The sequence below is a fragment of the Arachis hypogaea genome, chromosome 18 (genome assembly GCF_003086295.3).
Source record: "Arachis hypogaea cultivar Tifrunner chromosome 18, arahy.Tifrunner.gnm2.J5K5, whole genome shotgun sequence".
Taxonomy (NCBI): Eukaryota; Viridiplantae; Streptophyta; class Magnoliopsida; order Fabales; family Fabaceae; genus Arachis; species Arachis hypogaea.
This window is the reverse complement of record NC_092053.1, coordinates 124,501,835-124,514,471: the sequence shown is the minus strand read 5'-3', so window position 1 is coordinate 124,514,471 and position 12,637 is coordinate 124,501,835. Positions and strand designations below refer to the sequence as shown.

The 12,637-nt window shown below is 38.6% G+C and overlaps 1 protein-coding gene across 2 annotated transcripts; it reads right to left on the bottom strand.

The window, feature by feature from the left end:
* Positions 1–4,710: 4,710 nt before the first annotated feature.
* On the bottom strand, positions 4,711–10,706 carry LOC112770644 (CRM-domain containing factor CFM3, chloroplastic/mitochondrial). Of its 2 annotated transcripts, none has more exons than XM_025814970.2 (11): positions 10,318–10,706; positions 9,287–9,352; positions 7,526–8,334; positions 7,053–7,425; positions 6,844–6,974; positions 6,414–6,758; positions 6,126–6,282; positions 5,754–6,046; positions 5,600–5,659; positions 5,353–5,434; positions 4,711–5,235 (listed from the first exon to the last, which is right to left on the bottom strand). In XM_025814970.2, the coding sequence occupies exons 3-11, from the start codon at positions 8,309–8,311 to the stop codon at positions 5,216–5,218; spliced, it is 2,247 nt and encodes a 748-aa protein (XP_025670755.1). In that variant the 5' UTR covers positions 8,312–8,334; positions 9,287–9,352; positions 10,318–10,706; the 3' UTR covers positions 4,711–5,215. The 2 variants fall into 2 exon arrangements, with proteins under 2 accessions (XP_025670755.1, XP_025670756.1); XM_025814971.2 differs by having other exon boundaries at positions 4,711–5,143.
* Between the last annotated feature and the right edge of the window lie 1,931 nt (positions 10,707–12,637).

Below are 12,637 nucleotides of genomic sequence, written 5' to 3'. Positions count from 1 at the left end.
GAAAGCATGCACACGTAAAAGGTAACTGAAACCCTTATCCAAAAAAAAGGGGGTATTTCTTTGTTAAAACTTAAAACCCTTATCCAAAAAAGGGGTACTCATAAATACTTTGTTTACGGCCTTAAAAGACCAGAAGAAATTGTTCAGTTACCACCACCACCAACAAACAAATATAAAGAGTTTAAAAAAGGGGGGACCCACAGGCTGGGCCCCCATATAGCCAATAAAGTTATTTTTTCAGAGGAGTAGACGGATCACCACCAGAACCAGGAAGAGTAGTCGGAGCAGCGTCAGGACCAGGGAAAGAAGCATCCATTGGAGATGGAAAGGAAGTCGGAGGAACCTTTGAAGAGCTCGGAGCATCCTTTGAACGAGGAGGGGACTCAATAATCCTCTGCCCCCCGAGTCTTCAAGTCTGACTCAGAAACAACTTGGGGGGCACGAGGAGACACTATATCGCCATCAATGACGACCTTGTCAGGATCCAAAGGAGAGAGATCCAAGTCAGGAGCAATGACTCCGACTTGCTCCTTAAAAACCCTCCAGGCCTCTTCAGATCCCTCGGCAATAGAGTCCTCCAATTCGTCATAGGCAGTCTGAGCATTCAGCAGATCTTTTTTCACAACCACAAGGTCCTCAAAAAGGCTTGAATAGCTCTCCTGCGCCTTCAGCTTTAAACCGACCTCCATGTTGCACTGGGCTTGCAACTTGCTCTCCCTCTCCTGGAGACCCTTCCTCTCCTCCTTTAGTTTAGCGACCTCCTTCTTCAACTTCTTCTCATGTTCTTGATATAAAAGAAGTCTCTCCTCCAACTCTTTAGCCTTCGAGGACAAACCAAGAGAGCTAAGAGGAGTCTTCTCGAAAATATCAAGAAATTTGGTGCACACCGCCGCTGCCCTGATACTCTCCTAAGCCAGAATAGTGAGGTGGTTCCGGATAGAAACATCATCCAAGCCTATACGGGCATGAGGATAGATGTACTTCCGGATAAATTCAGGGGTATCCACCTTGGCTTCACCCTCGAAAGAAGAGCTAGGCTCTAAAGCCTTGCGTTTTTTCCTTTCAGGCTCAGGGGAGGATCGGGGGGGAGGGGACGGCTGAGAAGGAGCAGAAGAGGAGATAACAATAGGTTCAGAAGGGGTCCCCAAACTACGGGAAGAAGAGGAAGGAGGAGGAAGAAAGGAGCTAGCTACCCTGGCGCCACCGATCCTGGCGCGAGATCTTGCCTTGGCCTCTTGAACCCTTTGGTAAGACTCATTTGAATTCTTCTTCGCCATCTCTGCAAAAGAGAAATAATTAGTAAAACAAGTCGGTAACTACAAGTCGGTAACCACAAGTCGGAAACAAGGTGGATAAGTAAAAACTACCTAGTTGCGACTGGACGAAGGATGGCACCCCCTGGAGAAATTTTTTATGTCCAAATATGGGGCCTCCCCCACACTTCTCGGAGGAACCCCACAATGGCTGCCTCCACTTCATCCAGGACATCCAGACCATATTTCTCACAGGGGGAGGCCTCCAGCCAGTATAGAGGAAAGCGAGGAGAAGAATTCTCATCCAAGAAAAAGGGGTGGTGACCCTCTACAGCTTGCACTTTGAAAAATAATTTTTGAAGTCATGGAAAGATTTATCAAAAAGGGTGAAGACCCTCCGACCTTGTATAGCCCGGAAGGACACCCATTGTTGTTTATTATTTTGCCCACTGAAGGACTTAGTCATATGGAAGAGAAAAAAGAAAATCCTCAAGGAAGTCGGAAAGTCTAAAGCATGGCTGACAAATTGATAAATTTTCAGAAAACCCCAGGAATTGGGATGAAGCTGGGTAGGTGCCACACGGCAGTGGCGTAAAACATCTATCTCAAAGTCAGAAAAGGGAAGGAAAACGCCCAGGCGGGTAAGCATGCTCTCATACATGAAAAAGAAATGAGGGGCTGCCTCCGAAGCCCTCCCAAAACAGACCCGGTCTTCTGGACCCGGGGCAAGTAGTTCATACTTCGGCTCATCCTCATCAGAGGTGCAGAGCCGGTGGCGAGTGCGAAGATCAGTAAGAAAATTAGTGTCGACCCAAGGTTCCTCCCCCAGGACTGTGACATCAACCCACTGAGCAAGACTTTCAACAGAAGACATTTTCTTTCTTTGGAAAAAGGGTTGGTAAAACCTACAAAAGGAAAAAAGAAGAGAAAATCAAAAAACATGGTCTCTAAGGGAGAAGTACGGAATCAAACAGAGGTCTACGGATCAACCTATCCATCTAAAAAATAAAAGCATGCAAACAGAAAGCATGTCGTTAAAGGAAAAGAAGAAAAATCTAACCTTTATCTGAGAATAAGGTTGGAGAAGATAAAAGCCTTCAAATGCAAGAATACTGCACGAACGGATGAAGAGAAAATTTGAAAAATCACAGAAACGAAACAACGAAAGAGAGGGAAAGTATTTATAAAACACGTTAGGGGCATAATGGTAAAAACGGGCAGTCATTAATGGGTGCACCGTTACCAAGGTAATTAATACCTAGGCGAACCCCTAACGGACGCGACGTTCGATTAGACGTAACTGTGAAAATCAAAAGTCACGAAAAGTCACGTCGGTTGCGCAAAATCACGTCGGTTCCCTCATAGGTCGGCTACGACCCTGAGTAGAATACTCGAACCCAATCTTAAAAGAGAAATTGGGCTCAAGTAGGGGCACTGTTCATACCCTGGCCCAACGCTAAGGCCCAGGATCCAAGTAAAAAGGCCCAACCCAAAAGAGTTGAGCCTCACACTACACAAACCAGATGCCACGAAGTCGGCTATCTTCACGACTTGCTCTAAAGAAGTCGGTACGAGGATCAGCTGGCAGATAAACCCCTCCCTCAAGAGGATAACTGCCCCTAGAATCTCTCTAACCACTTTCAAGAGCCATATCTCAACCATCCTAAGATAAAGGGACGGTTATTCCCCTTAAAAGGTGGAACTACTCCAACGGTGGCTATTGGTTCACCACTATAAATACACTGACACCTCTCAGGTATCTCTAAGCCCAATACTCTCTAGACCTGCTCACACCCTTGCTGACTTAGGCATCGGAGTGTCTTTGCAGGTACCACCCCCCGCTCGTTCATACTCACAAGTCGGACGGAGGCCCTCAAGGCGTAGACCCGCTCGAAGGCTTCCTTCCTCAGACGATTGGGCCAACCTAGCAAGTCCAGCCCATCATCTCCGGTTACCCATCGTAACAACACCTATTTCGTTTACACTATAATATCTCGTTTACAGTGTAAACGAGATAAGAGAGGGGTATTTATTTCGATAAATATTTTTTAAATTATTTATTTCAGTAATTATTATAATTAATTTATTTATTAAAATAAAAAATCCCCCAGAATAATAAGTAATGATAATAATAGTAATAATAATTATTTACCAAAAAAAATAGTAATAATAATTATAAATAAAGCAAACTGTGCAGTAAAAATTATAAATACTAAACCTTAGATAATTAAATGGTGCAAACACTAAAGAAACGTGTAACAATTTGAAATTTAAGAGGTGTTTGATGTTTAATGCAAATTTGGATAAAAGTATAAACTGGTTTGGAAGTGTTCAATTAAATATGAAAGTTTAAGTTGGTTTAATGGGTAGGAGTTAATAATTTGGATATATGGATTAGGATTAGGATTTAAGATTTATGTTACACATGTTAGGTTTAGGATTAGGGTTTAGTATTAGGATTTTATTGTTTGTTGTATACATATTAGGTTTAGGGTTAGGATTTTAAATTTAGGTTTAGGATTCAACCGGTTTAAGATTTAGGATATATTTTTCAATAATTATAGGAACTAACTTCATCAATACTAATATTATCATATCTAAATGATATACCAAATCAAGAGATTAAGGAGAAAAAAAGTAAACGAATTTAAAACACATCTTCAAATGAAGAACATATATTTAAAGATGGAACAAAAAAACAATAGAAAATATATACAAATTAACAGTTTAAAAAAAACATATTTTCACAAGAACATAAGAGTAAAGTTACAAGTCTAACAACAACTGAAAATGTAAGGACAAACACCACATAAAAAAACTAAATCCATCAATTAAAACAAATACAAAAATAAAAACAAATATAAATGTAATTTTGTACGACTTCAATATAAAAAAATTTTGTATCATAAAACATTTTAAATAAAAAACATATCAAATTTAATATTAATTATATATATTTTAATTAATTTTTAAATAATACAATACTTAATTAAAATATCCCGCAGGTTTCACCCTAATAAAGTTAAATTGATGGGCAGGTCTCACTCTAATAAAGTTAAATTTTCAATCATTTTGGTATCAAAAGTAGTCTGAGCAGCAAAAGTGAGAAACAAGAAACAGTAAAGCAAATAGGATGCGGGAAAAAACCCCCTAAAGTCAATGTTGCTCCCCGACTACTCAGCTCTACCTCCAACAGTCCAGCCACACCTCTAGCTCCGGCTGCTGCCACTCAGCTCCATCTCCAGCAACAGCGTCACTACTGCCGTCCACCTCCTCCATTGCAAGTTACTAATTAATATTTGACTCTTCTAGTAATTGGATCTGAGTTGTGTTTAGACATTCTGGTTCTTATAATCGGATTTAGGATTAATTGTATCTAGGAATTTCTGGTTCTTGTAATTATATCTAAGTTGTTTATCCTAATTTTTTTTCAAATATTTTCAGAAAGCCGTGGATATTCGTGGGGAATCGAGTCAGTCACAATTGTATCTCATCAAATTGGATATTTACATATTGCAAGGTAATAATTTACAAAGAGAGAGAGAGAGAGAGAGAGTAAGCAGTATCTAAGAATTAAGAAATAAGATAGCAGTGAGATTTCAATTGGTGATGGATTCCTTAAGCATGTCTCCCTGGAAAATTGAATAAACCGGAACGCAGCAATTTTATTCAGCATATATGCAGACTTGATACCTAGCTCTACCCGTCTCCTGGCTGCATGCAACGGCATGTCATCCAGAAACTTCACCGCAACTCTGTAAACCTGCCATCCGAGGATGGTCATCATTTTCAAAGTTTCCAAACTTCTAATCCTCAAAATCCCAGCCACCATCTTCCTCATTGCCAAAATCACTGTCATTTTGTTCCCCGTCCGAATCTTCAAGCTCACTCTGGAAATAACAATCAACAAATATTCAGTTCTCCTCGACTAGAGATCATCTTCCATATTTTATTTTATTTCATCAGTTCTCCTCGACAGCAGCTTTCAGATGATACGAAATTTGATGTTAATAGCGGAAAAAATGCGGTAAGAAAATAAGATCCAAAGCCAGTACATAAATCTTCTACAAGAAACTATATATTTTTGAGGGTGTCTTACCAGGGTGGATTCTGACATGATCTATTTGGTTAAGGTCCTCTATTCCACCCCTATCTTCAGGCTCCAAATCATGAGACAAACCCTTTGAATAATTCGAAGTGACAATATTCAGAGTATTGAATATACAAAACACAGAAAGCTGATGCTAACATGCAAGACCACCAGATACATAGAGAAATCTGATGATTAGGTAACATCTACCGGGCATGCAAATGATGAATGCAAGTTATGATAAGTCAACACTTACAAGTTCCTCTTTCATTTCTTCTATTTTTCTCCCCAATTCAGTAATATGCTTACTCAGTGCCTACACAAGTCATACAAGGTCAATTTTGAGACACAAAAGATATAGTATATAGAAGGAAATATACAGATTTGCCATTGACATAAAAATTTGGAACCTCATGACGTTGCATGGCAATTGACCGCTTTAGTGCCTTTGCCTTTGTTAGAAGGTTTCTTGGCTTTATGGTAACGGGACGCCTATAATTCTTCCCACGGTAGTAAATAAGACAAAATCCTTTTGGAAGTCTATCTATCGAAACTAGTATTCCACCACTCTCATATTCCAGTAATCTAGCTGTGTCCTCAACAAAAGCAAAGGTCTTTTGTTTTGTTATTAATTTAACAAGCTCACGATGTCTCCAATGCAAATGCATATTCTCAATGACACCATCAAAAACTCCACGTATACCTGAAGATTATCATTAATAGTTGTTAGGTAATGCACCATTATAATATAGCAACTTTCAAAACAGCTGAAAATTACCCACCAAGTGGCAAGTACGGCTTCATAATTAAACCAACCCTGCGGAACATAGCACGCTCTTCTTCTGATATTGTTTCCTGATCACAATCAGGATCAGCTGGAACCAAGGAAGCTTCTACCTTGGATAAAAGATTTTCTGCTCTAATTTTTTTGGTCTTGGCCTGTTCAGAATTAGAGTTGTAATGATAATAATAATAAGAAGAACAAGATCACTACCAATAATCATAAATAAATGAAAAATAAAAAAACTCGAGCATATAATCTTCAACAATGAAAAGGATTAGAGACTTACAAGAACCAGTTTACGTTCAACTTTTCTGAAAAGCTTAACATTCTTAGCTTTTGCAGACTCTTTGATCATCTTCTCACGTTCTTCAGCAGATATATCCTTTCCCCAGCGTGTCTGAGCTTCATAGAACTCAGCCAATGATCCTGCTTGAGTCGTTGCTTCATCTGTCCCTGATTGAGTTACATCAATGGCTCTGTGCCGTGCTTTCTCCTCATCATCTACTACTTGTTTCGTCATTTCTTGTCTTTCAGCTAAAACAGCAGCGACACTAGTCGGGACAAAGTCCTTCCCGCGATATATTACAATGAAATATTTATTTCTTATCAGCAAGGTGCCTCCTGTTAATTTCTGAACCAGGAAAGAAAAACAAGATTTATCATCATGCTCCATTGAACAATGACTAGGGCTATAACCGAAGCTACAGATAACATACCTTTAGCTCCCCAGCCATTAGTTCATTGTTTGTATTCAGGATACCACGCTTAACAGCAATCTTCACAACTAAGCTTTTTTCCCATAGCTTCAGAATAGCAACTGCAAGACCTTGGAGATTTCGATTTCTACCTTTACAAGGTTCAACAAAAGATCCATATAAGTAAAAGGACAATGATTTAATACATTACCGTAGTAGAATAACATTACCTAGAGCAAAATGACAAGGAAGAGCTTTGGAAAGTTTCCTCATATTCGTCAGCTCTGCATCTGTTAGTCTCGGAGGCATTCCAGTTGGAAGAAGTCTAAGGGGAGTCTTATATCCAGGTACAGTAGGAGGAAGTAAATCCGCATCAATAGGAAGTATTCCCGTGCCCCACCATTCGACAAAACGAGGACCTAAACCACCAAGCATCCTGTCAAACTCTTCTTCCTCTGGCGTCATGTTCGCAAGCTGTTCTTGATTCATCATAACCGGCTCACTCCTTTCCAAAGATGCAGGTGTTGGTCCTTCATAGTTTTTCCCACGAAACACCAGCATAACACTTCCTGACCTCCATATAACTAACCCTCTTGTTCTGCGCTGCAAAATGCTACAAGATTTCAGTTCATAAGTTCTCTAAACAAAAATGCTATTGAAATCAAGAACAAAATAAGAATAAGTGAAAGCGGAAGCAAGAAACCTCAACAATTTCATGAGCAGTCTTCATATCTCTGGCAAGAAGCTCATGGAACTTGAGCCTAACAACTTCCTTCTTCCTCCACTGATCATGAATCTTGTCCAGCACAGCCTGCGTGAGCCCAGCTTTGGCCACATTCACCTTCTCCTTCAGTTGCATCCCCAATCTTCGCAACCGCGCCCGCTCCTCCTCCTCAAGATTCAATTCCGCCAAAGTTGGCGGCTTCACCTTCCTCTTCTGCATCACCTTATTCTCTATCTCCACAGCTTCCTTCTCATCCTCACCATCTCTATCCCATGGCAGAAGCATGTCGTTAGCTTCATCCTCAGCCAATGCGGTATCAGAACGAACCCAGTCTCGGCGTAGCAAGCGACTTAAACCTCCGGGTGCTTCCACGTTATCGTCGTTGTAGGAGGCTAATCGTAAATTTCGCAAGCGGATAACGACTCTGTCGATTGCGTTGCAAGGGTTGTTGTCATTCCGCAAGAAGTGAGAGTCGTCGGGGTCAAAGAGGTCATCGGCGGCCGGTTGGGGGAAACGTGGTGAGGGTTTGGGGTTGGGGAATCGGGAAGAATTAGGGTTAGCGGGAGGCCACTTGGTGAGCCAACTGTCAGATGAGGTGACTTTATTGGAAGGTTTGGGTTGGGAGTGGGTTGGGTAGGTGGCAGAGACACAGAAAGGCCTCAGAATGCTAAGTTGATAAGAGTGCGAAGCAGTTGTGCACAAGTAAGAGGTCCCGACACTCAGAGGGAGTTCCGATAACTTAGCAGTACTGTTCCCAAGTGCCATATTAGCCTCTCCCCAGCATTTCTCTGCGCACTCAGAGTGGCACAAACATAGTTATCAGAACCGAACCGGTAATTGACCCGGTCATAATTATAAAAATAAAATTAAAATCAAAAGTTAAAACTTAAAATGCATGTCAAACATATTAATAACAATCTAGTTCCTGGTACAAAATACTTTCTCAATTTAAATGAACAAGAGAGAGAACAAAAAATAACACAATCAGTAAATCAAATTCAAGGAGTGATCTCAAAGTTGGCATCTATATCTTCATAGGACAAATTTGAAGCTGGACCAACATTTCCTTCATTTTGATTTGCATCTATATCTACATTTGTGTATTTTTTACAAATCAATACCAAGAATAATTTATAATAGGAACCGAGTTGTGATTAAGACATTTTTAAAATTCTAGCAAAAAAAAAATAGAGAGTGGGAACAACAATTTAACTGAACAATTTTATTCTGACTTGCAGAGAACATGAACCTAATTTTCAACAACAAATTCAAATATGATAATTTTTAGTAACAAGAGATTAAGCTCAAAAGATGATTTACAGATTTACAGCAACAAAAAATTCAGCTAAGTGATTATTTCAGCAAAACAACAACAGACAACCTTCAGTGATGATAATCAGTAATTCAACTCAATGATGATTTTCAGCCAAAAAAAAAATAGTTCAGTGATATTTTCAGCAACAAATTCAACTTTTAGCAACAAAGTCAAGGTGCATTAATGAATTACAGCAACAAAAAATTTAGCTAGGTGATTTTTTTAACAAGACAGCAACAGATTCAAGATTTGGTGATGATAATCAGTAAACAATTCCACTCAGTGATGATTTTCAGCAACAAAAAAATTAGCCCAGTGATATTTTCAGCAAAATATTCAACTTTCAGCAACAAAATCAAGGTGTAAAGATGAATTACAACAACAAAATTAAGCAAGAAAGAAAAGAGGAATTTGTTAGAACTCACCAAATCAGCTGCTGACGGCGAGGCTCGAAACAAGAAGACGACATCGACGACCAGCTCCGGGACGTGCTTAAAATAAAATATAAAATATAATTATTAAAAAATTAATATATAATTTTAAATATTTAAATTTAATGATTTTTAAGTTGATAAAATTCAAAATTTTACAATTTTACCTAATAAATTATCCATAATTTATCATTAAAAGTTCACAAACATCTTCAAACATTAAAATTTATAACTAATAAAAATCAAAATGCGCATAAATGACAAATCGGAATCAGAAAAATCAGCATAAACAACTCAGAATAAAAAAAATCAGCATAAACAACAATTCAGAGAAAATTCCAACATAAACAATGCAGTGAAGCACTGCACCACACCACCATCAACAACTCAAATCAGAAAAATCAACAACCAGAATCAACAAATCAGAAAAATCAGCATAAACAATTCAGAATTAGAATCATAGCATAAACAACTTAGAATCAGAAAAAATTCCAACATAAACAATTTGGCGCATTGAGTTGAATTGAAGATGTAGCACTAAAATCAAAGGATGCCTCAACTTCCAAGGCTAATTAACATCTGCTAAACAAAAATCCTAATTCAAACCTAGTGTTCAAAATTAGTAGAATCAAATCAGCCCTGATCACCTCAGAAGCATTAATAAAAATAAATAAATAAAATTCACCCCACAAAACAGAATCATATTTACATATTTGGAAGAATAAAAACTACATGCCAACCAAGAAGTAAGAACATGCCATTTACTATTTTTGACATCAAAACAAAGCACATGCTCTTGATTGGAATGATGGAAGTAGCAGCAGCGGTAGCACAAAGCAATTATATTATATCAGGACAAAAAGCATGAAAATTGGAAGCAATTTCTATTTCATATTTCATAGCTTCCATAGGGAATATTTGGAGACTAATCCTAACACAAGAACACACAAACGAAATCTATTGGATTTCTCATAATCCTAAGAAGTGACCCTTATTAAGATTACGAATATATCCAAATTTAATACCAAATCCAAATCTAATGCTTGTGCAGCTCTCAATGAGACTGATAAGACAGAGACAGAGTGAGCTCGGAGAGAAACAGAGAGCTTGAAGAGAGACGCGACGGCGAGGAGAAGAACTCCGAGCGCGACGGAGAGAAGAGGGCTGATCGATAGAGACCACTTTTGGCGACGACGGCACGCTTTCTATCACAATCCCGGCGGCGACGGCACCCTCTAGCCAAGGAGAGGAGATCAGTGATGGAGACGGTGGCGGCTAGGGCTTCTGGTGGTGATTGCTCTGATAGGGTTCAGGGTTGCCTTTGGTCTACTCGGTGGCTTTTTTTTTCACATAAAACGGCGCCGTTTTGACTAGCAGAAGAGCGAGCCACACCTTTCAGAAAACGGTCGGGTTCAACCGTTTTGCCGGTTAATCTTAATCTTGTATTCAAAATCTTGATCGCGTATCAGTGTAATCAGTCTTATTTTTAAGGATAAAGTATATTTTTTATTTTTAAAGTTTGGCGAAAATTTTAAAAATATTCATAAGTTTTATTTTGTTTTAATTTTATTCCAAAATTTTTTTATTTGCATCAAATATACTCTTCACAGTTAAATTTTCAAAAAATTTAAGACTAATGTAACAATAATACATGAAAATTATGCATGATTTGCAGGAGTTGAGGGTTGTTATAAAATTGTTGTTGAATTGGTCTCAAATTTTTTAAAAAATTAGTCGTCAGGAGTATAGTTGATGCAAATCGAACATTTCTATGACAAAATTGAAACAAAATAAAATTTAAAGATATTTTTGAAACTTTTATCAAATTTTAGGGACAAAAAATATACTTTATCCTATTTTTAATATGTATTTTTGAAGTAAATTTAAAAATAGTATATATTATTATTTATTAAAACAAATAATATTTTAAATACTTTATATAATTAAAATAAATATTAAAAATTAATTTATATTCTAATATCAATAAAATAACAAAATATCATTACAATTTATCTAAAAATTAAATATATATATATATATATATATATATATATATATATATATATATATATATATATATATATTGATATGGCCGCCTTTAATACGAGCTATAACTCGGTATTATAGCCGTTCTCACTAAGAGTTATAACTGTCGCCCGTTATAAGCTTGGCCTTTCATGAGCCATAACTCGGTCAGATTAATACTTCTATCATAACTGACATTCAAACGGCATAATTAAATCGGTTACAATATCAGTCATTCCAAAAACCGACGATTAATGCCGAGAATGTAACGGACGAAGAATTCATCATATAAAGCAAGGTAAAGCATTTCTTCTGGATTAAGTTCGAATAGGACAATATACTGACTTAAGATTTGGCGTGCCTTTGCAGGTACACTCCCCCTCTTCATTGCTCGTACACTCACGCTGCAACGAAAAGAAAAGTTCGGACTCAAGTGTTAGACGCTCAGCCTCCGAGGTTATAGCTCGGCCATCACCGGATAGTTGAAGCCGATCTATTTCACAGGCAAGATCAATCGGCGCCCACCATGGGGCCGAAGAAATCAATTCTTTCTTTTTGGTCCCATTACCTTCGCTTACACCCATGGCTAACGTACCACCCCCTTCCATATCCGAGCTTATGCGGATGGTAACCGAGCTACAGCAAGCTAATCAACGGATGGCCGACGAAAATCAAATAATGGCTGCCCAAATCGCTGAACTGAATCATGTCCGGATAGAAAATGACAACACTCATCACCGGCAATTAAAAGATAATGAGCATCATTCTGAACCCTCTCACGTCTCGGACACCATCCGAGCTGAGGGAGTCCAGCCTGAAGATGAAAACGAAGAGTCTGATGAACTCGTAAGACCTTTCACGCCAGAAGTGATGAACTTCGAGCTACCAAAAAGATTCGCCCTCCCGCTGACCCTCACGCCTTATGATGGGCTTGGAGACCCGAAGAAATTTCTCAAAAAATTCCGATCAATAATGATCGTTAACGGTGCATCAGATACTGTTTTATGCCGTTATTTTCCGAATTATTTAGACGGTCCTGCACTTGATTGGTTGTGTGCTTTGCCTGCAGGTTCCATTTCACGATTTCAACAACTAGCCAAGCTATTTGAAGAGTATTTCGCCGGATCTGCAATTTATTTGCATGACTCGGATTATCTTAATACAATCAAGCAAGGACAAAATGAAAGCCTGAAGGATTACATGACCCGTTTTACGAAGATCGCCATAAGCATACCAGACCTTCACCCCGAGGTCCATCTCCACGCAATCAAAAGCGGACTCCGACCAGGGAAGTTCCAAGAAACCATCGCGGTAGCCAAG

Excerpts from the sequence above, each read along its gene's own strand:
- LOC112770644 (XM_025814970.2), bottom strand. The coding sequence starts at position 8,311 with ATGGCACTTGGGAACAGTACTGCTAAGTTATCGGAACTCCCTCTGAGT. Across the intron at positions 6,759-6,843 it reads TAATGGCTGGGGAGCTAAAG|AAATTAACAGGAGGCACCTT; the intron begins GTATGTTATCTG and ends TTCCTGGTTCAG. Across the intron at positions 5,236-5,352 it reads TCATGTCAGAATCCACCCTG|CTGCTGTCGAGGAGAACTGA; the intron begins GTAAGACACCCT and ends ATCATCTGAAAG.